At 55.8% G+C, this 24,449-nt stretch overlaps 11 protein-coding genes across 11 annotated transcripts; 5 read left to right on the top strand and 6 right to left on the bottom strand.

Moving 5' to 3' along the window:
* Window positions 1–96: 96 nt before the first annotated feature.
* On the top strand, window positions 97–1,626 carry Malapachy_3322 (disulfide isomerase; the record flags this gene model as incomplete). The annotated part of the gene is made up of 1 exon (XM_018137795.1): window positions 97–1,626. The coding sequence occupies one exon, from the start codon at window positions 97–99 to the stop codon at window positions 1,624–1,626; it is 1,530 nt and encodes a 509-aa protein (XP_017993522.1).
* Window positions 1,627–1,647: 21 nt separating this feature from the next.
* Window positions 1,648–3,143, bottom strand: Malapachy_3282 (terpenoid cyclases protein prenyltransferase; the record flags this gene model as incomplete). The annotated part of the gene is made up of 2 exons (XM_018137756.1): window positions 1,648–2,626; window positions 2,659–3,143. The coding sequence occupies 2 exons, from the start codon at window positions 3,141–3,143 to the stop codon at window positions 1,648–1,650; spliced, it is 1,464 nt and encodes a 487-aa protein (XP_017994013.1).
* A 134-nt stretch (window positions 3,144–3,277) lies between these two features.
* Malapachy_3312 (hypothetical protein) lies at window positions 3,278–4,266 on the bottom strand (the record flags this gene model as incomplete). Its single annotated transcript, XM_018137785.1, has 3 exons — window positions 3,278–3,627; window positions 3,655–3,787; window positions 3,814–4,266. The coding sequence occupies 3 exons, from the start codon at window positions 4,264–4,266 to the stop codon at window positions 3,278–3,280; spliced, it is 936 nt and encodes a 311-aa protein (XP_017993582.1).
* A 64-nt stretch (window positions 4,267–4,330) lies between these two features.
* Window positions 4,331–6,532, top strand: Malapachy_3319 (hypothetical protein; the record flags this gene model as incomplete). The annotated part of the gene is made up of 1 exon (XM_018137792.1): window positions 4,331–6,532. One exon carries the CDS (start codon window positions 4,331–4,333, stop codon window positions 6,530–6,532), a length of 2,202 nt encoding a protein of 733 aa, XP_017993585.1.
* Window positions 6,533–6,536: 4 nt separating this feature from the next.
* Malapachy_3288 (hypothetical protein) lies at window positions 6,537–7,097 on the bottom strand (the record flags this gene model as incomplete). Its single annotated transcript, XM_018137762.1, has 1 exon — window positions 6,537–7,097. The coding sequence occupies one exon, from the start codon at window positions 7,095–7,097 to the stop codon at window positions 6,537–6,539; it is 561 nt and encodes a 186-aa protein (XP_017994021.1).
* Window positions 7,098–7,852: 755 nt separating this feature from the next.
* Window positions 7,853–9,453, top strand: Malapachy_3301 (b-type cyclin 2; the record flags this gene model as incomplete). The annotated part of the gene is made up of 2 exons (XM_018137774.1): window positions 7,853–7,942; window positions 7,975–9,453. The coding sequence occupies 2 exons, from the start codon at window positions 7,853–7,855 to the stop codon at window positions 9,451–9,453; spliced, it is 1,569 nt and encodes a 522-aa protein (XP_017993628.1).
* A 126-nt stretch (window positions 9,454–9,579) lies between these two features.
* Window positions 9,580–10,612, bottom strand: Malapachy_3311 (dnase family scn1; the record flags this gene model as incomplete). The annotated part of the gene is made up of 4 exons (XM_018137784.1): window positions 9,580–9,817; window positions 9,846–9,933; window positions 9,963–10,569; window positions 10,598–10,612. The coding sequence occupies 4 exons, from the start codon at window positions 10,610–10,612 to the stop codon at window positions 9,580–9,582; spliced, it is 948 nt and encodes a 315-aa protein (XP_017993581.1).
* Window positions 10,613–13,169: 2,557 nt separating this feature from the next.
* On the top strand, window positions 13,170–14,437 carry Malapachy_3323 (ran protein binding protein; the record flags this gene model as incomplete). Its single annotated transcript, XM_018137796.1, has 2 exons — window positions 13,170–13,346; window positions 13,388–14,437. 2 exons carry the CDS (start codon window positions 13,170–13,172, stop codon window positions 14,435–14,437), a joined length of 1,227 nt encoding a protein of 408 aa, XP_017993521.1.
* A 239-nt stretch (window positions 14,438–14,676) lies between these two features.
* Malapachy_3283 (Dynamin-like GTPase) lies at window positions 14,677–17,406 on the bottom strand (the record flags this gene model as incomplete). The annotated part of the gene is made up of 1 exon (XM_018137757.1): window positions 14,677–17,406. The coding sequence occupies one exon, from the start codon at window positions 17,404–17,406 to the stop codon at window positions 14,677–14,679; it is 2,730 nt and encodes a 909-aa protein (XP_017994014.1).
* A 952-nt stretch (window positions 17,407–18,358) lies between these two features.
* On the bottom strand, window positions 18,359–18,742 carry Malapachy_3284 (hypothetical protein; the record flags this gene model as incomplete). Its single annotated transcript, XM_018137758.1, has 1 exon — window positions 18,359–18,742. The coding sequence occupies one exon, from the start codon at window positions 18,740–18,742 to the stop codon at window positions 18,359–18,361; it is 384 nt and encodes a 127-aa protein (XP_017994019.1).
* Window positions 18,743–19,721: 979 nt separating this feature from the next.
* Malapachy_3318 (spt23-suppressor of ty retrotransposon) lies at window positions 19,722–23,156 on the top strand (the record flags this gene model as incomplete). Its single annotated transcript, XM_018137791.1, has 1 exon — window positions 19,722–23,156. One exon carries the CDS (start codon window positions 19,722–19,724, stop codon window positions 23,154–23,156), a length of 3,435 nt encoding a protein of 1,144 aa, XP_017993584.1.
* Window positions 23,157–24,449: the final 1,293 nt, after the last annotated feature.

Below are 24,449 nucleotides of genomic sequence, written 5' to 3'. Positions count from 1 at the left end.
CTGTGCCTGACGTGGAGGTCACGCCGAGTGTTGTGGTGGGCGCCACAAGTGTTTCTTTCCTCTCTTACGCAACGTACACGCCCTATGTTCGTGTCAATGTGGGGCCGCCTTGCTGCGTGCATAGTGCTGGTGAGCACAACTCTTGTGCACGCAGCCCTCTTTCCCAAAAACAGCCCTGTGCTGGAGCTGACCAGTGCCAATTTTGACAAAGAAATCCTTCAGGTGGACAAACCGGCCTTGGTCGCTTTTACGGCGCCATGGTGCGGGTACTGCCAAAATCTGGCGCCTCAATACGCACGTGTGGCTGGAGAACTCGACGGTGTGGTGAAGATTGCCTACGTCGATTGCGAAGACAAGGCCTCGGCATCGCTGTGTGGCAAGTATGACGTCAAAGGTTTCCCGACGATCAAGCTGTTCCCTGCGACGAAGAAACGCGTGCCGCGGGACTACGTGGGAGAACGTCGCGCGAAGGCTATTATGGACTACGCATTGGATGCGCTTCCCGCGGAAATCATCCGCAAGCTCGATGCCGAGGGTCTGCCGCCCTTCCTTAGCAAATCGTCTGGCCCTGCCAAGCTGGTCCTGGTCTCGCAACTAGGAAAGACGTCGCCTATGTTCCGTTCTCTCGCACTAGACTATCGGCATGCGAAGATCCCCTTCGCACACATGTATGCCGGTAAGGAAGGATCCTTGGCGGCTGCTCAGAAGCACATCGATGAGCACTTGACCAAGGAGCGTTTGCCAGGTTTGTACTTTGTCAAGTCGTACGACGAGGCCACTGGTAAGGCTCAGGCTATCAAGTACCGTGGCTCAATGCGCTACCGCCAAATCAAGCAGTGGATCGATGAGCAGCTCGGTGATAAAGAGGCGCTGAAGGCCAAGGCCGAGCGAGAAAAGGCCAAGGCAGCGATGGAGCAGAAGGAGACAGAGAAGCAGCGCAAGCGCGAAGAGGCGGCGGCCAAGGCGAAAGAAGCAGCATCGAAAAGTAAGATGGAATCGGGCACGGATGCACATGACAAGGGCGATCTGCCTCCTGGTATCACCTCTGAACAATGGGACATGGCGCACAAGATCGGTGAGATGATTGGCGACGACGAGGTAGAGGAGGAAGAGGAGCGCGAGCAGAAGCGTATGCGTGAACTCAATAAGAAGCGTGTTGAGGCGCTTAAGCGTGCCCGCGAAAAAGTGTCGAAAGACGCTGGTGTGGACACGCCGCCTAGCACGCCTCAAACCAAGGAAATGCTCATGAATGAGCTCCAGGACCACATTGGCGAAAAGTGGAGTGTTCGTCTTGCCGAGCATGCCGACCAAGCGCGCCAGGCGATCGAGAAGCATCTGCTGGAGGATCCCGAGGATATTAAGACCGCGATGAACGCCGGTGAAGAAGGTATGATTCGCGGCTTGCAAAAGGATCTAGGGGAAATCGAAACGCAGCTTGAGGCGGGTGCGGACGAAGACGGCTATCCACTCTCCGAAGATGCCGAAGAAGCTCTGCGTTCGTATAGCCAGACTATTGCGGGTCTCATCCACACCATCCAGCTGCGTCTCGACGCACGACGACTCAACCGTGACGCGCGGGAGTTGGCCGATGAGATGCTTGGGCAGCATATGCACGACGAGTTGTAAAAGGGAATGTAGTGATATTCATTATGCATACATGAACGACACCATACGTGCGACGTGTGGTAGGCTGATGTTGAAAATGGGGTGAGTGGGAGCAACAAGCGCTTCGTCTAGAGCGCCCTGCCATGCGAGGCAGGTCGCATAGCATTGCCGCTGAAAGTCGTTATGCTGCGAGGCGGATCGTAACGTGTCGTACGCGCGCAAGGCAGTTTGCGCAGCTTCAGCGTGAGGCAAGAGCCTATGCTCACACAGCGAGAGACCGGACAAATTGTAGCAAGTATGGTACGCGTCCGGACGCTTCCCTGGCTTATCACGTAGGCCGCCTGTACGTGGCACTTGAGCTGCTACTAAGATGTAGGCACGTAATGCATCACGATCCAACAACTCGAGTCCACCTGCAGAGTCAGAGACTGTCTGCCACGACGCATCCGAGGCGGGCGAGGAGACGACAGGCGCAGGGGCAGGGCTGTGGAAGGAGGACTCTTGGGCTACAAGAGCCTCCAACGCTGTCATGAGGCCACCACCACAGAACCAGCCATAGCAACCGTCGACGAGTTTGTTTGTCCGCCCACGGAAGCCACCGCCTTCCATCGCTGTACCTTGAAGCGACGTAGCCCACCGAAGCAGTGGGCGCATAGCAATAGGTTCGGCATAGCGTGCGCCCAGCAATGAAAGATGGGTATGCGCAGCCAGTGCACAAAATGCATAGCCACCATGCGCCTCGCCCTGTGGCACTTGATGAGACACGGACACAGAGGGTACCAGACGGGCCCCGTCTGATTGGTACGTTGCAGCACTCTGTGCCGCGAAGCCGCCCTCATACGTCTGGCAGCTCGCGATGAAGGAGCCCATCCCATCAATGAGCTCTTCGGTGGCGATGCCCAGTAGCATGGCGATCACAAGGACACAGTACGAGGCACGTACATCGATTTCGCCGTGCTCGTGCACAAGAAACGATCCATCTGGTTGCTTAAGGCGCATCATCCATGCATAGATTGCCTCCCTGAAAGTCAGTGGCACTTGGACAATACTTACCGATCAATAGCATCCCAGCCACCGCGGCCTACATCGACGCTGTGGCCCGCAGCGATATCTTCGGCGCTGGGCATCGCGCCAGGCCCACCCACGATGGCCAGAGCACATACAGCCGCATACGTGCTCATCAAGTGTCCTATTTGCCCTGGTCCTCCGCCGAACCCACCCGTCGGAGCTTGGAAATGCAGTAACGTAGAAATGGCACGCGCTTGGTTCGTACCTTGCAGGGGTTGGCCCAGTAGATCCAGGGCATGGGCGACCCAGTACACAAGCCAGGCCCGATTTGCATCAAACGTTATGTACGGTGCAGGTAGTGGCTCTAGAAGACGGTGCAGATATGCAATGTGTTCATGCGCACGAAGCGTAGGAAGAGGCCGTGCGTCCGTGCCCACATACGGCTCGAATAACGCATGGATGGCTTCTTCTGTGTGCCTCTGCTCGATGGAGGTCGGAGAAGGGTACCAGTCGTCCGGTGTAGCCCACATACTTGGGAGGAACGAAAGAAGAAGGATGCCTTCTCCTCGTTGTCACCGTCGATCGACAGGCCATGATCAACTGCATGCCATTCTTTCTTTGTCTGGCCCGATCGCCCGATTTGATAGACAAAGATCTTTGAGGACTATGCAAAGCTACGGACCTCCGTCTCGCAAATATGCTCTAAAAAATGGCGGCTCACGCCTGTGACCAGCTCTGCATCAGCGCCAAAGGATGGCGCATTGGATGAGATGCCAGAGGCATGTAGGTATGGTAGTCGCACAAAGGCTTCGAGAGCCTGTCGATGCGGTGAAGAGGCGGTCGTAGTTTGAGGGGTATCTGTGGCAGAGGTCTTCTTCGTCGAGGTCAGCCTAGGTGCGGACGCCGCAGACTCGTCCGGCGCGCTGGGATGACCCTGCTGAAGTTGATCGACGAGGCCAGCTAAGTGAACCGTAGACACACTGTATTGCATAGAGAGACTCGCAAGTGCGCGTACTGTGGTAAGCAGGGGCAGTCACGTACCAAATCGGTCCATGGTCCATGTGCCCCACATGGGCTCATGTGTGATGGCTTCAGCGCGACTTCCCGAGGCAGCCTCAAGGTACAACACGCGACCTTGCTCGGCGAGCAACTCCATCTTGTTGGCATGCTTGCGCTGCTGTGAGTACGTATACTACGTACCAAACGAGTGCACATCTTCGTAAGTTGAGCCGATGCTTCTTCTAGCTGCATAAGGACAGGAACAAGGCGCGCGCGGCGCTGCTCTCCGGCTAGGGCATCGGTGCCAGGGATGGCCAGAGTCGCAGTAGCCACATCGTCCCATGCCTGTGCCATCTCTGAGGCCCACCGAATGCCATCGAGGGTGTGTTCTTCTTCCCATGCAGTGGCTTCTTTGAGGAATTCCTGCAAGAGAACGCGAAGCTTACGGTGGTGCGTGCCCTCTAGGGTGCGTGGCAACAGAAACGCATCGTGAGGATCGCGTGGCTCAGGGCGTGGTGACGATTTTGGGGTCCGTTGCGACGGAGAAACACTTCCTGCGCGTGATGCATGATTCTCTGCGAGCTTCTGGAAAGGGTTGGCCGCTCCCCCGCCAGCCCCTCGCTTGGCCGGCGTCGCGGGCGTTGGTCGTGGCATGCCGTACACTGAATTGGGCCCATTTCAGCGTAGTGAGCCCTGGGCTGCCATGTGGATCCTCCACATGTCCTGGCCGCGCTCGGTCGTCCGCTCGCCCGGCTTCTCTTTCCAGGCTGCGATGGCAAGTACTTCGCTGACGTCTAGCAGCGACGCGGCCTACCAGACGCTGCGCCGCTTGCTTCTAGCACCACCTGCGAATCGTCAGCACATTGAACTGCTCGATCGCAATGCACTGTATGGCTCCATTGGGCACTACTTGTCGGCCATGGCGCTGGTCAATGTGACAGAGTTTGCCGCGGCGCTTGTGACGTCGCCGGCACTATGGACGCCGCCCAGTGACGTCTCGCAGCATACACGCGATGCTGTGGAGCGGGCGAATGGCATAGCACAGGCGCTGTCGTTCGCTGTGAGTGAGCGCATGTCACTGATCACCAAGGTGCTACGTCGTCGCTCGCCACGCTCTGCACCCAAAGAGCTCAAGGACTGGGTCAAGGCGGTCCTCGATGGAGTCCACACGGGCATGTCGTACCCTGGCGCACGAAGCTCCCTTGCTCAGCTGGCGATGCTCACAGGCCTAGTGCAGGGCATCGCCCACGAACGCAAGAAACGGACCAAGTCCAAAGCCCGCTCGCCCCTCTCGTTCCGCCTGCGCAAGCTTGCTGCGATGCTCGATCCTGTGTGGGCCAGTGCGCTAGAGCCTGTTCTTACGCCTGACAAGACATGGGAAGCCGAATTCGGTGCGGCCAATGTCGCTGTGCGTACCGCCGCGCTGACGCTCGCGGCGGGCGTCGTTGATTTGCTCCCTGAGACGGCCATGCAGGCGGTATCCGATACGGCATGGATCGACAGTGCTCTTCCGCTCCTCCTCGACATTTTTGAGGCGCGTGGTATGCAAGATACCCTTTTCCACGACGCACACCCCCGTGCTGACGGCCTGCTTCTTCTCCCGAAAGGCAGCGTAAGTGAGCAATGGTGCCTACGTGTGCAGTCGCATCCGTTGTTTGCGCATGCCGGACCACTATCGCGCCTCATCTCTGCGCCGCTACGACGTCTTGGCGCCACGATGAGTGCGATGGACTATGCCAGTTTTCTGTGTGACCATCCGCAGGCGACGCTGCCGCATCTTCTCGTGGCCAGCGAAGCCTTAAATATGGCATGGACAACGTCGCCCCTGGCAAACGTTCCCGCTGACCAGATTGCCGAGGAAAGTCGCGCACTGACTACGGATCTATGGCACGTATTCAAGACGTACCTCTTTTCCGTGACGCTGCTTCTGGATGCTGTAGCGAATACCGTGGTGGAGCAATGTCCGTCGCCCGCCGAGGTGTACCCACCTGGCTCCACGGGGTCCAGGTCCGAGGTGCTACAGCGCGACTGGCCTGCGATGCCGACCAGCAATACCCCTGCGCCGTACCTGCTTGTCCTTGCCGCGACGCTACGCATTTTCGGTATGCTGTATTGGATTACATCGACGTTCAGCATGGACGGCTTTGAGTCGTACCGCGTAGTCTTTTACTCTGCTCTCGATGTCCTGAGTCGCGATGCCGAGGCATGCACGCAGCTTGTGAGTACCATGGCCGACGAGCTGCTCCAGCGCTATGACGATGTGCCAGGAGGTCGGTCAGCGAAGGACACGAGTTTTGGCCAGCGTATTCACGCGACGTTTTTCCTCTTGGTCGTCGAGCAGCTGGCTAGCGAGCTGCCTGATACGATGATTGATCACCTAGTCCTGCCCATGTGCCGGCCCTATCTGGAAGACACGCGGTTCCAAGATGCGTTCGAGTCGGCTCATTCTGTGGTCCTGGCATTGTACGCTGCCCAAGCGCCACGCACCAAGGCGCTAACGCCGTTCTATGTCCAGCTGCTGCTTGACTGTTTCCCAGCCCAGCTGAACGCCACGCAGTTGGAGGCGGCTCTGTCGACCGTCGTCGAGTCTTTGTCGGACCGCAGCGATTCGCTGGCGTGGTGGTGCATTGAGCAAGTGGACGAGGCGCTGAGTGCTGCGCAGGCGCAACACAAGGAAGATATTGCCCATACACTCGGTATTTGCCTGGCGGCCCTGGTCCCGCACGTCAATCTGGTGCTTCTGCGTGCGCTGCTGACCAAGATCAGTGCGCGCATTCTGGAACTGCCGGCGGCGTCGCCACCTCGCGTGCGGTTGGTGGAGCGTGTGCATGAGAGCCTTAGTGATATGGACGCCGCCACGCGATCTGAAGCCATGCACTGGTGGCTGGAGCAAAGTTCGCTATTTACAGAGGGTATGTAGAAGCCTACCACATAGGCCGTTCACATCGCGTTTCCGCGTGCGTCTGGACACACAGCTTGCTGCAGCATGGCTCCAGGCAGGCCATGCATTTGATGTCGCCCCAATAGCCACAGACGCTACATAAGGGCCGTGCCTTGTACGTGGGGGCATGGATGGTAAAGGTGGGTATCTGTGCTAGCTGGCCCAGCGATATCGCTTCGTCCAGGAGAGCATTCGCGCCCCGTCGCGACGAGAGGAGGCGACGTACGGCCGGCGACGTACGGTGGAGTTGTTTGTCCACGGCCACCGGGGGAGCCTGAGCATCGGACGCCGATTGCAACATGACATGCTCAATGGCCGATTCGGCGGTCTCGCCCGCCCCGCCCATGGCATGGGCCTGCTCGCGGTCTAGGGGGAAACATGCGGCGCCCATGTCCAGGAGGCGTCGAAGCCGACGTTGGCGGGCCAGCACAGCGCCCCGCTTCTGGCGCACTTCGCGCTCCGCCTCTTTCGCAGCCGTACGAACTGGCTGCACACGTATTCGTGCGCGCAGCGGTAGCTCACGTCCGTGCGCTTGCGCCGTCATGGTCGTCCGTGGCGTTCGCGAACGAAGGAGTGTGGAGGACCAGCCCTCTCACGTGAAGCGACGACGATGACGATGCCTCAGCTTGGCAAATGAATGGACGCCGTGTTTGTGACTAATTATAGCGGGGCCACGGCGATGCGTGCAATAAATAGCCAGCCTCTCCCCAAGCATGCATGGCGTGCATATAACTTGCAGAAAGAATGGGATCACCTATCGAAAACCAATTTTTTTTTTGCTGTATATCACATATGCACATATGAGCGCTAATTACGTCGACACGATGGTAGAGTCGTCGGAAAATCGTCCGCGGAGAATCGTGACATATGACTGGCTTCAGACGAACGATGTGGTTTTATCATTTTGGTGCAGGAAACTCTGGCATGAAACGTACGCCGCACGTAGAGGTGACTAGAAGCAGTTGTAGAATCCGCGCAAACTTAGTAGCCCTGTTGTATCGTACAGTGTTTAGTTCGGCATTCCTGTTTGAATTTGTCGCCTAATCAGGCTCTGCTCGACCTACAACGTGTTTTGTGGCCTGGAGAAAGGTATCTAGGTGCCGCACAGCTTTGCTTCTCTCTTTACTCTCAAGACTGTAAGGCGTCTGTACCTTCTCCTCGCCTCGCCCTCATCCACCCTCACCGCATCGCATTCGTTTTTCCTTGCTTGGCAGCTTTATCGCTCCTGGCAACTTGGGTGTGATGGAACAGTCGCGCCATGATGGAGCGCGGCCTCTCCGGTTAACGGCGCAGCAGCCTATGCTGAAACCGCCTATGAAGCCACAGTCTGCACAACGCATTCCTCGCACAGCCCTTGTCGATGTGAGCAACCGCGATCAGCTTGCACAGGTATGTTTATTTCACACACCTAACCCACTCAGCCTGCTCCAAACGTTGCTCTTCCTGACGCGTACAGCAAACCAGCGGCCACCATGCCTGCCTCGATGCCCCCACCACCGCGGCGCTCGACTGCTGTGGTGGAGCTGGGACCGACGACGACCACCGCGGCGCATGGCGTAACGTACTTGCCAGCTCGATCGTCCTACATGGCCGCTTCGTACACAGCTAGCAAGGAGAGCAAGACGCCTACCGAGCCTGCGAGTCGCATGTCGCTGCCCCCACCCGTGGTCCCAGCGACGGCCTCGTCTACGGCACCTGCGCGAACTGATTTGCCCACGGCACAGGATGTATCGATGACGATGGACACGTCTCATCCTTCTGGCCTCACAGATGTGACGCCAGACGACTTGCCTGTATCTCAGTCCTCGGCCAGCTTGCGCTCAGATGATACCGAGGCGCTGGCGGATATCGAGCTTGATCTCGACCCACAAGGCATCGTGACGTTGACACTGGAAGAGGAGCTGGTGGAACAGCGTCGTGTGATGGACATCTGCGACAAGTACGAAATGTCGGTCTTGGTCCCGCAAGCGCTCGCCGCGCAGGCGGTGCGTCAATCGCTCGTCCGCCAAGGCCAAATGGATGCCCAAGCCGCCGCGCATGACGACGAAATGATGCGTCTCGGCCTCGACACCGAAGAGGCGCGCGATCTGTCCATGGTGGCCGAGTACACGCAAGAAATCTTTGACTATATGGCATGCCTGGAACGTGAGTCTATGGCGAACCCCAACTACATGGACTTCCAGGACGAAATTCAATGGCATATGCGTGCTACGTTAATTGATTGGCTCCTGCAAGTGCACATGCGTTACCACATGCTCCCAGAAACGCTGTGGATTGCTGTGAATTTGGTGGACCGCTTCCTAAGCGCCCGCATCGTGAGCCTTGCGAAGCTCCAGCTTGTAGGCGTTACCGCCATGTTCATCGCGGCCAAGTACGAAGAAATTCTCGCCCCGAGTGTGGAGGAATTTGTGTTTATGACCGACGGCGGCTATTCCCGCGAAGAGATCTTAAAGGGCGAGCGGATTGTTTTGTCGACGCTCGAGTTTAATGTATCCACGTACTGCTCGCCCTACTCATGGGTTCGCCGGATCTCCAAAGCCGACGATTATGATATCCAGACACGCACACTGTGCAAGTGTTTGATGGAAGTAACGCTTTTGAATCATTTGTTCTTACGTATCCGCCCCAGCATGGTGGCAGCTATTGGCATGTATGTATCGAAACGCATGCTGGGCGGCGTATGGGACGATGCTTTTGTGTATTATTCGCGCTTTACTGAGACGCAGCTTCTTCCTGGTGCCAATATCCTGCTGGAGAAGCTTATGGAGCCTGGCTTTGAGGAGCAGTTTGTGTACAAAAAGTACGCCAGCAAAAAATTCCTCAAGGCGAGTATTTACGCACGAAACTGGGCGCTGCGTCACCGGACCTTGCACCCGGCGCCCTCGGACCCTGCCCTGTGAATACGCCTTCCTCGCATCCGATCTGTCTGCTCTGATACCCCTGTTTTATCTTGAGAGCATGCATCGCCGCCTTTCTTTTGTTCTTTCCTTTGCAAAGTCTTCTACGCACGCATCCCTAGTCTTTTCTCAAGTAGTGAGATCGCTAGACGAATTCATGCAGGCAAATGCCAAAAAGTTGTTGGTCAGCTGATCAGCCAGCGCCTCGAGTGAGGGCATCTGCAGGGCCGATTGCATGGTCTCGACCACCGCGCGCGTCTCGTCCGCTAGCACGGACCATTCGCTACGATCCGACTCGCACAACAAGCGCGATACATCACACGCCTGAATCTGCTCTTTCCAATGCCTCTGTCGTCCATTGACAGCCCTTGTGGTGTTAACAGGTACATACGTACGTAGAAAAAGAGATGTACACATTGGGATGCGTTCGCTGGACCTGCTGAATGCTTTGTGCACTCATTGTGCAGCTATGCAACACGAGGGCTGCGGTAAGGACCTGTGGGTGTACGTACGTGTCGTAGCAAAAGAAGGCCATGTTCTTGCTCGTTCCAGGAACTCCAACGTAGGCCCCACGGACCGCACGCTATGCATACTCACACTGCGACGTAGGCGACATGCTACGGCGACCTGCGCTTCCAGTATAACCATTTGGTGTGCCAACGGCGTTTGAAGCTTCGTCAGTTGACGTGGATGCGTATGGGGCCATGGCAAACGGAAACTGCGGTCCACGCCCACTTCGCCGACCAGAGCATGGGGGTATTTCGACAGGTAGGCTTCCAGTTGACGGAGTGCGGCCGCCAGCGAGATGGGCGTGGGCCATGCCGCATAGAGGGTCTCCTTCTCCGGCACGGCATCGCCAAAGAGCTCCGTGTAGTGCTCATACGCCGACGGTGGAGGATCATGAAGCGAGATGGTATGGACAGTCCATGGATGAAAGCCAAAGCACGGCACGACTTTGTCGGGGTATCTGTCAGCGATACGAGCGACCAGCGCTTGGTCCTCGGTGTCTGTGGACATGACAGCGATGTGCGCCAGCGGCACGTCCTGTGCACGCTGAATCCACGCCTCTCGTTCCCTTTCATCGTAGCAACGACCCTCCTCGGTAGGATGACAGTGTGACTGCTATGAGTGCTGCGATGCTACGCACATCGACCAAACGCATACGTGCGCGCCCAGCGGAAGGGTGGCGGCCTCGCCAGGGCAGCATGCGCCTGGGCCACCTTTATATCCCATCCACATAGGATATACACTGTAGGGCCAGCGCCGCGCCACCGGCCAGTGTCCACATCTCAACACCGCTCGCTGGATATTGGCGATTGTCCCTGTCGTCATGGACCAGTCGCTCATTAGTACGTAGCGCTTAGGGGACCTATACACTAACCATACCTCCCTTCGGGGGGGTCTACAGAGCTTGTCAACAAGGTATGTGGGACTCTTTCTGACATGGGTAGCTTCAGGATGCCTTTAACGATGTATGTGTTTGCCCTGGATGACAGGCGTACTTACATGATCCAGGTCGGTATTCAAAACCCCATCGATTTGCCACAGATCACTGTGCTAGGGAGTCAGTCGTCCGGTAAGAGCAGTGTGCTTGAAAACATTGTCGGCCGCGACTTTTTGCCGCGTGGTACAGGTATTGTGACGCGTCGTCCGCTGGTGCTCCAGCTGATCAACCGTATGCCCGCCTCGGGTGAGATGCCCGAGCCTACAGGTGAGACAAACCCCGATGAGTGGGGTGAGTTCCTGCACCTGCCCGGGGAGAAGTTCTACGACTTCCAAAAGATCCGCGAGGAGATTGTGCGCGACACCGAGCTGAAGACGGGTAAAAATGCAGGTATTAGTGCGCAGCCGATCAACCTGCGTATCTACAGTCCCCACGTACTGACGCTGACCCTTGTCGATCTGCCTGGCCTGACCAAGAACCCGGTTGGTGACCAGCCGAAGGACATTGAGCGCCAGATCCGTGATATGCTACTCAAGTACATTTCCAAGCCCAATGCGATCATCCTCGCTGTGACTGCTGCGAACACGGACTTGGCCAACTCTGACGGTCTGAAGCTTGCCTCGGAAGTGGACCCTGACGGCAACCGCACCGTCGGTGTGCTTACCAAGGTCGATCTTATGGATGCCGGCACCGACGTTGTGGACATCTTGGCGGGTCGCGTGATTCCTTTGCGTCTTGGCTACGTGCCTGTCGTGAACCGTGGCCAGCGCGACATTGATACAAAAAAGACCGTGTCGGCTGCCCTCGATGCTGAGCGTGAGTTCTTTGCGAACCACCCGAGCTACAGCAGCAAGGCGCAGTTCTGTGGTACACCCTTCCTGGCGCGCAAGCTAAGCACTATTTTGATGCACCACATCCGTAATACGCTGCCGGATATCAAGACACGTATCCAGTCGCAGCTGAAAAAGTTCGAGCTGGAGCTCGCGTCGCTGGGTGGCGCCATGGGCGACACCAGCTCGGGCAATGTGGTCCTGTCGATCATTACCGACTTTTGCAACGAATTCCGCCAGGTGATTGACGGCAACAGCAACGACCTGAGTGTGAATGAGCTGGCGGGTGGTGCACGTATTAGTTTCGTGTTCCACGAGCTGTTCAGCAACGGTGTGAAGTCGATTGATCCTTTTGACTCTGTGAAGGATGCTGATATCCGTACGATCCTGTACAACTCGTCGGGTTCGTCGCCGGCGCTGTTTGTTACGACGTCGGCGTTCGAGGTGATTGTCAAGCAGCAGATCCGCCGTCTGGAGGAGCCCAGTCTCAAGTGCTGTGCGCTCGTATACGATGAGCTGGTGCGTATTCTCTCGCAGCTGCTCGCGAAGAACTCGTCGTTCCGCCGCTTCCCTGCGTTACGTGAGCGCTTCAACTCAGTGGTGATCCAGTTCTTCAAGCGCTGCATGTCGCCTACCAACAAGCTCGTGCAGGACATTGTCTCTGCAGAGGCGTGCTACTTGAACACGGGCCACCCCGACTTTTTGTCGGGCCACAAGGCTGTGGCGATTGTCAGCGAGCGCTTCAATGCGTCGCAGGCGCAGCAGGCGCAGCCCGAGTTCCGCAGCGGCAAGCCGATCCCGCCCGGTCTTGCGAACAACAACAAGGACCTGGATGTGGAGATCAAGGAGTCGTCTGGCTTCTTCGGCAGCTTCTTCCCGAACAAGAACAAGGTCAAGAAGGGCGCGATGGAGCCGCCGCCTCCTAGTCTCAAGGCGTCGGGCACCCTGACGGACCGTGAAGCGATGGAGACGGACGTGATCAAGCTGCTGATTACGTCGTACTTCAACATCACGAAGCGGACTGTGATCGACATGGTGCCGAAGGCGATCATGCTCAACCTTGTCAACCATGCGAAAGAGTCTCTGCAGCGTGAGCTTCTGCAAGCGTTGTACCAGCCCGAGATCCTCAACGACCTCATGAAGGAGTCGGATCATGTCGTGGCACGCCGCCGCGAGTGTGTCAAGATGATTGGCGCGCTCGAGAAAGCCGCGGAGATTTGTGCTACTGTGTAGTGTTTGTACGATGCCTCCTTCCTTCTGATCGCTGTGCGCGCGCACCGCGGCAGCGGCGTGTCCCTGCGCGGCGTCGGACAAATCAGCGTGCATGCACGTGACATCTGACCCGGCGCATGGACGCCAGCGTGGTCGGTCGGTGTGTCGAACTTTTCGTAGTACGTACATCTTCTCGCTCGCAGCGCGATCCGTTTCATTGCTTAGTGTTCGTCATGTCCCAATCTACTGCTGCTCCCAACAAGGCCGCCGAGGTCGGATGGCTCTTTGTGCCGCAGTACTATACGTTGATGAACAGCGATCCGTCGCGCCTTCATTGCTTCTACACGAAGAAGAGCACCATGGTCCATGCATCAGAAAATGAAGACGCGACGCCCAATGTCGGTCAGCAGGTAAGTGCGCTGCCGCCTACCTTTAGGGACTAACACGCCAGGATATTCATGCCAAGATCGAGTCGCTGGGTTTCGAGAACACCAAGGTGTATGTCTCGAATGTCGACAGCCAGTCGTCGGCGGACGGTGGGATCGTGATCCAGGTGCTGGGCGAGATGTCGAACAAGAACGGCCCGTGGCGTCGGTTCGTGCAGACGTTTTTCCTGGCCGAGCAGCCGAACGGTTACTATGTACTGAACGATATCTTCCGCTACCTCAAGGACGAGTCGGAGGACGTGGAGCCTACCGAGGCAGAGCCTGTGGCCGTGGCCGAAGGCGCTGCGCCGCCTGCGGACGTGCCGGTACCGAGCGTGAAGGAGGAGGTGCCGTCCGGTGTGAAGGAGCCTGTGCCCACGCCGGCTGTCAAGAGCGAGGCGCCGATCTCCAGTGCCATTCCCTCGGAAGACGTCAGCAAAGCTGTGGAGGTGGCCGCGGCCGCTACGGACTCGACTGCTAGCGCGCCTGCCGCCGCGAAGGGCACCAAGGGCCACCATGCCAAGACGGAGACTTCGGCGCCGGCCAAGCCCGCGGCGCCCAAGACGTGGGCGAACCTCGCTGCGAGCGGCGCCAACCGCTGGGGCACCGCGGCCAGTGCCTCGGAGGCGTCGTCGTCGTCGCCCTCCTCTACCGCTGCTGCTACTGCTGCTGCTGCGCCGGCCAAGTCGGCCGCTACGTCAGGCAAGGGCGGCAAGGCGGGGGCGGCGTCCCACGGCCCCCACCATGGCGCGGCGACCGGCCATGTGTTTGTGAAGAACGTGCCTGTGCCTCAGGTCTCGCAGGATGAGCTGCGCAAGGCGCTGGAGACGCAGTTCGGCCCTATGAAAGAGTGCCAGCTGAACACGACCAAGGGCTTTGCGTTTGTCGAGTTCACGCAGCCGGACGCTGCACGTCGCGCTGTGGCGGCCAGCAACGAGCAGGGCGTCAAGGTCGGCCAGGCTACAATCGTGATTGAGAAGCGCCGCCCTACAGCCGAGCGGGGTCATCACCATGGCCGGGGCGGCAGTGGCCGTGGCAGCGGCCGTGGCGGTCAGCACCACCAGACTCATGCATAAGGCCTTCGCCCCCTTTCACCTACCCATCTCCATTATACCTTAGGGGGCCGTCCTCGCTGGACGAATGGTTGTGCATGGGTCCGTCGTACATGCCCTGCAGCGCACGCTGCGTCTTCTTTTTGTCTCTACCTTCTCTCCCTCCCATTTGTTCTTTCCATCGCCCATGTACGTACGTACCGTAGTCATCTCTACCATCTTTCTACGATGTACCATCCTCTATGTACGCATGCACGTCAGCGCTAGAACGAAGCAGGGAGACGCGGCTCCTGCGCTGCGTCGGCCACTGCTGCCGCGGGCCGCTGCGCGTGCTCGGCGGCCGTACGTCCACGGTTGCGCGACGTGCTCTGTGTCATTTCGTAGGCCTCCGCACGCACCGGGCCTGCCGACATGGGGGTCGGGTGCAGGTACTGCCGCAGCTGGTCCTCGACCATCGTACGCACCTCGCGCGTGAGCGTGCCTGCGAGTGTCAGGACCGGCGTCGTGAGGTTCAGACGCCACGTCACATACACACCCGCCAGCACCATACACAGCAAGGTAAAGTACAGCGGATTGCGCAGCACAGCCATCATCTCGTTCCATCCCAGCACCAAGAGCAGAGCATACATCCACGTAGGCACTTGCGACATGTTCGAGACCGTGCTGCGCTTCGCCTCCAGATAGTAGGCATCGGCGTCTTTGCGCAGACGCTGGCCAAGCTCTGTGCATCGCAGCTCCGAAAGCACCTGCCTCGCCTCCTCCCAGCTCGGCGTGTCGTCATGTGCGAGCACATCAGGAGCGGCAACAGCTGCTTGCGAAGCGGCCTGCAGCGGCGCTATCAGCGTCGGATCCTTAGGCTCCACCGTGGCGTACACAGGGATCAACGCCAGCGTCGCATCGCGCGCTTGGACGTACGCGCTGTCCATGTCATCGGTCGGCTTCCACACCCGCGGCACACCCGCCGCATCGTATCGGAATCGATCTTCAAACGTGCCTCGCAGACGCATACTCAGCACGGCATCCGACGTCTGCTCCTGGACTTTGGCCAGCCACAAACGCCATGCAGCATGCTGCAGGGCACGAAGAGTCTCAGCCTCCTCGTCAGGTGTATTGTTGAGACTCTCCGAACGAGCCTGGAACGTCCTCACCGCCTCGTCACTCACACGGGCAAACGCTTTCAGCACATCGTCCCACATGGTATCGCTGGGCGAGGCCAACGCCAGCTCCAACGGCTCCGCCATTTGCCGACGCATCTCCTTCTCAATGGCGTACGATACCTTGTGGCTCTCCTCTTTGCGCAGCGTACGCGCCGTCGCTTGGATCTCGTCCACAAGCTGAGCACGCTGCTCGTCCATGCGCCAGTCGGTATCCGACAGCAAGAGCGACGTCGTCTCGGCATCAAAGTCCGCCAACGCTTGCGCCTGCGCCTCCCTGGCTAACGCGCCAAAGTTGTACGATGGCTGCAGCACACCATCCCGCATCGCATGCTTGAACTGCGTCAGCAGGTGCACATGCATGTTCTTCAGCTGCGTCTGTACAAACGGCCAGAGAGACACATTCAGCTTCGATAGCAGCTCATTGCGCTGACGTGCATACACACCGTGATGGTAGCGACTCGCATCCCTGTCGAACATGGCCAGCGCCTCAGCGCGGTGCGTCGCCATCGCCTCCCCGAGGCCTGGAAGCACCTTGCCCGTCTCCAGCGAGGTACGCAGGGCCAGTACCGCCGCCGAGAATGCTGAGGAGGCGGCTGCTGCAATCTCATCGCAACGGAACTGCGCAAGAAGCTCCTGCTGTGTCGGCAAATCAAGATCCTTGTTCTGTACAATCTGCTCCCACACGCTCTCTAAGTAGTGCGGCAAGCCATCGATCGGAATCCGCTTGTGGTACTGTGTCTGGAACACATAGTCACGGTCTTGGCGGTCCAGGAACCGACGCTGCAGGTCTTGCACACCAGCATCAAACTCTTTCGCTTGCAGCACCTTGTGCGGTAGCGTAGTAAACATGAGATCGAAAAAGTCGCCCAGTTCTGCATCCTGCAGCGCTTCCGGTTTGGTCAGACTTGCCCAGATCCGCTGCAAGTCCACACGAACGGTGGTCTCCAAGTTCGACAACGGCGTCGTCCCGATAAAGTCGCGAATCACAAACAATAGCAGCGTCTTTTCCTTCGCACCGCCAGCTCGGGCACGTCCCGCTTGGAAGAGAGAGAGGTGTACGTCCAGCACCGTCTTCAGCAGGCCCATATTGGCACCCTGGTACAGACCCACTTGGTTCTCCCACATATTCACAATCAGGCACTCTGCTGTCGACAGCGCAAACAGGGCCGACTTGCGCTCAAAGTCCTGGTCCTCGCCACGCTCACGTCCATCCGTACCTTCCACATCCATCACAAGCACATTGCGGTCCATACCGCGACACAGCCAAATACCTTTGGTGGTTTGCTGTCGCGAGCGCTCATCCATCACATCAAAGTTGGTACCAAACAAGCGGTTGAGCAACGTTGACTTACCCGTGCTTTGGGAGCCAAGCACGGCACAAATATCGTAGCCGAATCCCACATGGTCCATATTCCATGCCTCCAAGTGCTCATGGAACTCAGCCGTATGGAATCGCTGCTTTTCGTCAATGAGCTGCAAGCGGTTGTGACCAGACGAGGTCGGCACCGACGATGTTGTTCCCGTCTTTTCCAGCGAACCGTCCACAGCTGCAGCAGCGGAAGGGATCACTTCCGCAATGCCAGAAGGTATCTTCGAATCCATGGATGACGGCACACTCTCACGTGGTGGTAATGCTGGCGGCTGACTCGCGCTCGGAGCGGGAGTGGCAATGGCTTCTAGCCCCTCAGCCTGAGTTGCTTGGCCCAACGGCTCAGAGGTCTTGTGGTTGGCTTCCATTACCAGATTCATCAAATCTTTATCTTCTGTCGCAAATGGAGTAGGAACCTCTTCCTCCTGCGCTAATATGTCACGCGCAAGCTTCACGTCCTGGTCCATGATATTGCTGTCACCAACAAGCGAGCGGGGCACAGACCTCGCGCTGTGGCCAACCGTCACGTGCCGCAAGACACCGGGGGTATTCCGCAGGGCAGCGCGGGGTGAGTGGCTAGGTCCCGACATGTTTATTCATGCGATCGAAGAACAACACTTACTTCCTGGCGTTTCAGGCCCCAGGGCCACACAAGGTCTACGAGTACCCTTTCTCCATGATCCATGCAAGAAGCTCGTAGTATTTTATAGGTACAAGGTGTAGAGGGGACACTATAGCAACATATTGGCGGACAGGCGTGTATGTATTGAGTGTCAGGGCGTAAGTACATGTCATAGAAGGCCAACTATTACATCATGCAACGCAAGGTCTGCCCCCGTGTACCTAGTATGCTAATATGTTACCTCTATAAGAGCATAACATCGCTTCTATTCGATATCCTAGCATTCGCTGTCTCATATGTGATACGTGAAAGAAAGCTAGTCACAAACGATGCCATCGCACAGGATAAATCAACAAGAAAGTATGCACAATGCACAATAGCAAGCAATGCTGATCAACAAACATCTTTTGATAGTCTAAGTAAAAGGCAACCAGGCGTCACTCTATGACCAGATAGATATGTTGTCGTAATGACCGTGATCCATATAAACCATGACTAAATCCCTAATATCATTAAATCAAGCAGATACCTGTCTAAGCAGGCACTGCACGCTTGCTTGCTTGCATCGTCTTTTGCGAGTTGCGTTAAGGTCACGTCCGAAGCAACCTTGATTTTGTGTATTTCCTTAAAAATTAAAAAATAAAAAAAAAAAACAAATAACATGTGCAATCAAGGATATCTTGCACTGTTAATAACAGTCAAAGCGAAAAAAAGTCCTGTAAAAATATTCAACCGAAGTGAAAGGAACAAAATGAACCAAACAAGATCAGTCCCAGCCTGACCTTGAGATAAAGTACTTAGTACTTGTAAAAGTCAACATTGATCAGTTCACCAACTTCAAGATCAGCAAGCTTCGAGAAAGCAGCCTTGCTAATATCGAACCAAGCGCCCGAGTGGCAGCCCTCGCACTTGTCAACCACAGTGACAGTGGCCTTGTGGCCGTAGTAGTCGAACGTGATTGTGTCACCACAGCCGTAGGGGGAGTCCCAGCCCGTAGCCGCCACCATGTCCTGATCAGTCGGAGTCGGCCCACCGCAGTATGGGTTCGACAGACTGTTGCCGCTGTACCAAGTAATCTTGGCACTGCGAGGGTGCCAAGAGCCACGCTTCTCCGCAGGGACAGGAGCAGCAATGACGGCGGTAGCAAGAGTGAAGATAGTAGTAATGATAGCGGCACGCATCTTGAGAAAGTTTCTTGAAGGACTAGGGCGTGGAGGGAAAGGGTGGTCTTGAAGGGAAGTTTGGGTTAGAGGCAAGTGTTGGTGTCCGATCCCTTTTAAGTAGTCCCGTTGATCAAACAATCCGTGTTACAAAGAACCACAGTAGAAAATGAAACACCCTCAAATTGCACTGCTGTGACCCTCTTTTTTGGCGCGTCGCCTAAACGTTTTCCGCTTAGAAGTAACACTTGCAGCGCGCAGGCGTGTTTTGCAGACCAATTGTGAAAGTCGCCCAGTTGATACCGTGCAAATCATCACACTAGGGTCTGTCACATGCATCTTTAGTCAGCAAAAGCCATTTTGCAGCGGTGTTACAAAAAGAACAACACGTTCCTTTTCGCAAGACACCCTTTTTGACTGGAATCCAACCAATAATCATTTGTTTTGGAGATCACTGGAGGTTGTCGAAAGATTGTAATAGAAGTTCGATATCGAGGGGTCCTCTCTTTCGCCCAGTGCCATGCATAGAGAGCCTTTTCTACTTCTTCGTGATATAGTGGGCGTTGTAGAGAGATCGCATGGCGTACATCGATGAGTCAGCATCTGTGTGGATTAGAATCCTTGTAGCTGACTCAGTATTATAAATTTTCTTTTGCCGTTACAAAAGATGGATCTCCCGCCGCAGTGGTGCTTTCAATTTTTTGGGGAATACCCCGGGATGCTGAGGTAAAAATTGCACGCATGATCTCTCTTTGGCACAGTACCTTGATTCTTATTAATCTGCTTTTATTTCCTCCGGTCCTGGTCGGCCGACAGCTTCATTGGGTGGGATTGCAGCCTAGCGTTGGGGAAACCGGCTGCTAATACTGGTCTTTCCAGCTCTCATTCGTGAGGCAAGGCTTTTCAATATCGTTTCCTCTCCTTTACGTTCACTGTATTGACTGGCAATCCATGTGTTAAAGGCATGGCACCTTCTCCGAATTTGGGACTTACAAGCCCAATGATTTCCGATGATGGCCATGACCAAGCCACTTTGCTATCTGAGTATTCACACAGTCGAACACCGACGCCACCGAGCCTCGTATCAGGCAGCTCGCCTGAGTCTGTCTTAGAGCAGGACGATTCTTCGTCCCGTGCTGCGACGCAAACACCACCTCCTGTGACACATAACCAACGCACTGGATCTTCTGACGATACATTCTTGCCGGAGTGGGCTACATTGTCAGCTCCCTCTGCCCCATCTGCCCACATGTCTTCTTTTCATGACGAGACCTTTCATGGTCTTATGCCCGATCATGCTAGCTCCCATTTCACTAGATGTGATTCACATGAGATGCCCAAGCCATCTATGGGCGATATGCACGGCTCACTGACCATGGACTCTGATTTGCCAGCACAGCCATGGGTTCATGACATGCAGCTTATGGGTATGTCCAGCTCCCATATGATGGGCCAAATGTCTGTGACTTCTGAACCCACCCAAGTGTTCGCTGGTATGGTGGAACAAGCGCCATGCGCTCCTTTGACGGCTTTCGAGACGACACAGACGTTGCCGCCTATGCCAGATGTATCGACTTCAGGCCCGCAAGGCATCGCGCCGATGATGATTGAAAAGTCGGAATCTGTGCCTCAGATACAAGCATCTCTTCCACCTACACAGTCTATGCCATCCAATGAAACATCGTTGGGCTTGACGTCGTCGCGTGTCATTCGTCCCAATCGTCACCAACTCCCCTCAGACATGAAGATTATTGTAAATGGTGTGCCTGCCAAAGGTGCCAAGTCGCGCGTTGAAACACAGATTCGTATGCGTCTTGAGCTTGTGGCGCCAGCTCCCATGTCCGACTCAGCTGGCTCTGTGCAATGGGAGCGAATTGGTTCATTCACACACATCAAGGTCCCGCCTCTGAGTGGTACCAAACGCAAGTCAAAGAAGCACCAGAAGTTCAATGTACCGCTGGACTCTATGCTCATTATGGAGGCGAATGTGATCAACGCTACGCCGCCCCATGAGCGCGTCTATGTATGCAACAGCTGTCGTGAGCGCGAACGCAAGCGTGCTCACAGGAAGAAGAGCAAGAACACCACGTCGACGTCGAAGCCGACAGAGGAGGAAATGCGTGCGTTGAACATTGACCCAAGCTTGCCCAATGCTGTCGAATTGGCTGCTGCTCGCATGGAAGAAGAGGAGCGAAAGCATGCTGTTCTCTTCAACTGTGGCGACTATGTGGACTTCCAAGATGGTGAAGTGATCCTCTCCACTCGTATTACTTGCTATTGCCGACACCATCGCGAAAAGGTTGGGTTCCACATTGTGTTCACTCTGCGCAATTCTCAGGGCGACTTTATCGCCACGGGCAGTACTCCTCCCATCATGATTATGGATGACCACAAGTCTGTGTCTCAAGGCACGTCATCCATGCGCACAACAGAAGGTCGTACGCGTATGCCGCAGACAGATGACCAAGTGACATCGCCGAAGAGCATTGATATGGGTCGCATTCGTGATCGTGCGAAGCCATACAATGACATGAACCGCCGACGTCAGCGATCTATGCGTGAGACACCACAGCCAGGATCGATTGATCCTTCGCGCATGTCGTTTATGGTTGACCAGCAGCCAACGTCGTCGTTCTTCGGCATAGATGCAACCCCTTCTCCCATGGAGAGCTTCCCTCAGACTGTGTCACCAGCAGCTCTAGCTGAACAGGCACCGACCATGTCTATGACGAACGACACGTCGTCCATCAATATGGATCACCTGTTTTCACCATTGCACTCATCAGTGGAGGAGAGAGCAGCTAGCGAAGCGGATGTATCTGCACGGGATGATTCCCATATGCCACGGATCACCAAGCTTGTGCCGGCAGAAGGGCCCACGACTGGTGGTATCGAGATCACGATTCTGGGCGAGAACTTCGTGGATGGCATCCAATGTGTCTTTGGCGATACGCCAAGCTCTGTCACGCGCATATGGGGCAGTACAACGCTAGTGTGTCTCTTGCCGCCCAGTTTCCGGCCTGGTCCAGTGATTGTCAGTTTGCAGGGACTGCCGCAAACGTCGTTCCCAGCTTCGACGGACAATCAGCCTCTTCAGCTGTTTACGTACATTGACACCACTGATCGTGCGTTGATGGAGTTGGCCTTGCAAGTGGTCGGCTTACAGATGACAGGCCACATGTCGTCAGCGCGGGATATTGCTATGCGCATTGTGTCTGCGTCGCAGAACCGCGATACAGGCTCGAATGGTGTCCCCACATACGATGCATCTTCCATCACCTCTATGCGACAGAATCTTGTGTCCTCTGGACTGCGCCTGTATGCCCAGACTGGCAAAGGCAAAGGCAAGATGTCAAGCGTGCAAGACTCTTTGCTTGGCTTTTTGACGCTTCTTGATGTGGACTTGGATGGTGAGGAACTCCCCACTGGCATTCATCCGCGCTCCGACGCTATCCATATGTGCAACCAGCGTGGTCAGACGCTCTTGCATATGGCTGTTATGCGGAACTTCCACCGCCTAGCGGACGAGGTTTTGCGTCGTGGTTGCCCTGTCAACGCACATGACGTGAACGGCTATACGGCTCTCCACTTTGCTGCGATGCACGGCTGGGTGAATATGGCTCGCTTGCTCTTACAACATGGCGCCGACCCATGGGAGCTTAACAACGAGGGCTGTACGCCTTTGGATATGGCGCGTCGTTCCGAAGCAATCGATGTGGAAGAGCTTCTCGAGCAGGTGACTGGATCAGAGGAGAATGCCGATTATGGTGATGAGACCTCGGATGAAGAAGAGGAGGACGAGGAAGAGGACGAGGAAGAAGATGAAGAGGAGGATGCATGGATCTCGTACGCGGACCTTGCTGAACAAGCTCGTACTGCGTCGGCTTCGTCTACGGCTCAGTCCGACGACAAGGACGAAGTGCCTACTGTAAAACGGTCATCATGGACGTTGGGAGGGTTGCTGGCTCAGCGCCGGCATGCCAGCCATGATGTACCATTCCTGCGTAACCTTCTGGGCTCGGACTCGGAGAAGAGCCAGGATGCACCATTGCATTCCCCTCCGCCGACCTACGATGAGGCCACCTTCGATGGTACGGCCTCGAAGCATTTGGATGGCGAGAAGCTGCTTATGGATTCCGAATCAGCTCTACGCGCTGCGTCAATGCTACCTGCCGACGAAAGCAGACAATACATGAAGCGTGTATCCCTGCGCGCCACTCGCTCTCGTCGGGCTGGTCGGGACCGCACAAAGGATACAGCCACGGAAACAGTTGTGCGCACTCGCCAAGGTGTTTATGATGACCATATGCTTCTATGGTTCTGGATTCCTGCTATGCTGAGCGTATTGCTGATTTCCATTGCGATCCAAGGCGGTTTCTTGCTTTCATCGCAAGTGGAAGGTACCTCGATCACGCAAGTTTTGTCTTGGTGGTAGAGTTCTTCAATTGTCTTTGGTGAAGGTCGTTCTTTTAGTTATTTTGCATGCTACTATCTTGTTCTTGTATGTCAACATATGATATTTTAATAGAGCGAGCTTGCTATTTTTTCATCTCCTCCAAGTCCTGGTATGAGCAGCGGGGTTTGACGTACCGTGTGTCCGGTGGACCTGGCATGCGCCACCGCCTCTTTTTCACCATGTAGCCTTTCTCCACAGGCATTGCAATACAAGGTGAATGTAGCTGTTGAAGTCGTGCTATGCATGTCAGGAATAGAGGCACGTACTAATTTCGCTGCTGCAGCTGATCGACCAGAGTCTGACACGCATTCTCACAGTCGCTCTCATCAGCTTCATCAAATATGGTTGTGGTCGTCTCGCCCTTGGCTACTATCACGTCATAATGAATCCCGGTGTATGCCAAGATCCAGAGTCCCTTTGCGGAAGATGGTTCTCCCAACACATGCCGAACACCACTTGCTACGTCCCAGCACCATATTTGGACATGATAGTGAATAGAAGCCGCTAGTAGTTCAAGATAGCCACCCCATGTGGCTGGTTCCATCAACTTGGCAGTATACGCTGCAGGATCAGCTCTACATGTCAGCGATGCTTTGTACACCTACCCCAGCACTGCCTCCGAAAATACCGCATCATTTTCTTGAATAGTATGAGCGATGATCTGACGGATCTTTGCAGCACCATCTTGTGATATGCATTGAGATTGAACAAAATGCAAAGCATGGAACAAGCAGCTATTATCGTCAGGCATACGACCTATAGTTAGCTGAGCATTGTTTTTCCATGGCACAATAGGATCCAAAGGCGCTTCGGTCTTGTCAATCAACAATGTATCTCCCGCTCGGATCGAGAACGGCGGGTCACATAGTAGTGCCTGTGGCGGCAAGTCCGCGGTAGTGACGGGGCGTGGGGGAAATCCTGCTTTGTCTTGGATTAGTTGCCATTCCGTTGGTTCTTCATACACACAAGCCTGTTTTTCTGGAGCGATAGAAGACACATCAGCTACGTAAGACTGCAACTCTTGCCATGTCGTTTGGGGTCCCACGCGCAAGGTGGCTACTCCCTGTGGGTGTCGCAGCCGGATCATGGCCTTGGCTCTATGTGTCGCTTGGCTTGGCAGGCGCAATTATAGGCTAGCCTTATTGCCGCTTGCATGCATTTGCGGCATTTTGTTATATAATACTTACGAATACCATCTGGCATAAATTGCGCAATGCACTTTGCGCACTCTGTTTTAAAAGAAATGGATGGCATTAATCCCTCATCTTTACA

The sequence above is a fragment of the Malassezia pachydermatis genome (genome assembly GCF_001278385.1).
Source record: "Malassezia pachydermatis strain CBS 1879 chromosome Unknown scaffold1, whole genome shotgun sequence".
Lineage (NCBI taxonomy): Eukaryota > Fungi > Basidiomycota > Malasseziomycetes > Malasseziales > Malasseziaceae > Malassezia > Malassezia pachydermatis.
The sequence above is the reverse complement of the archived record's forward strand: the minus strand, read 5'-3'. Positions and strand labels throughout refer to the sequence as shown.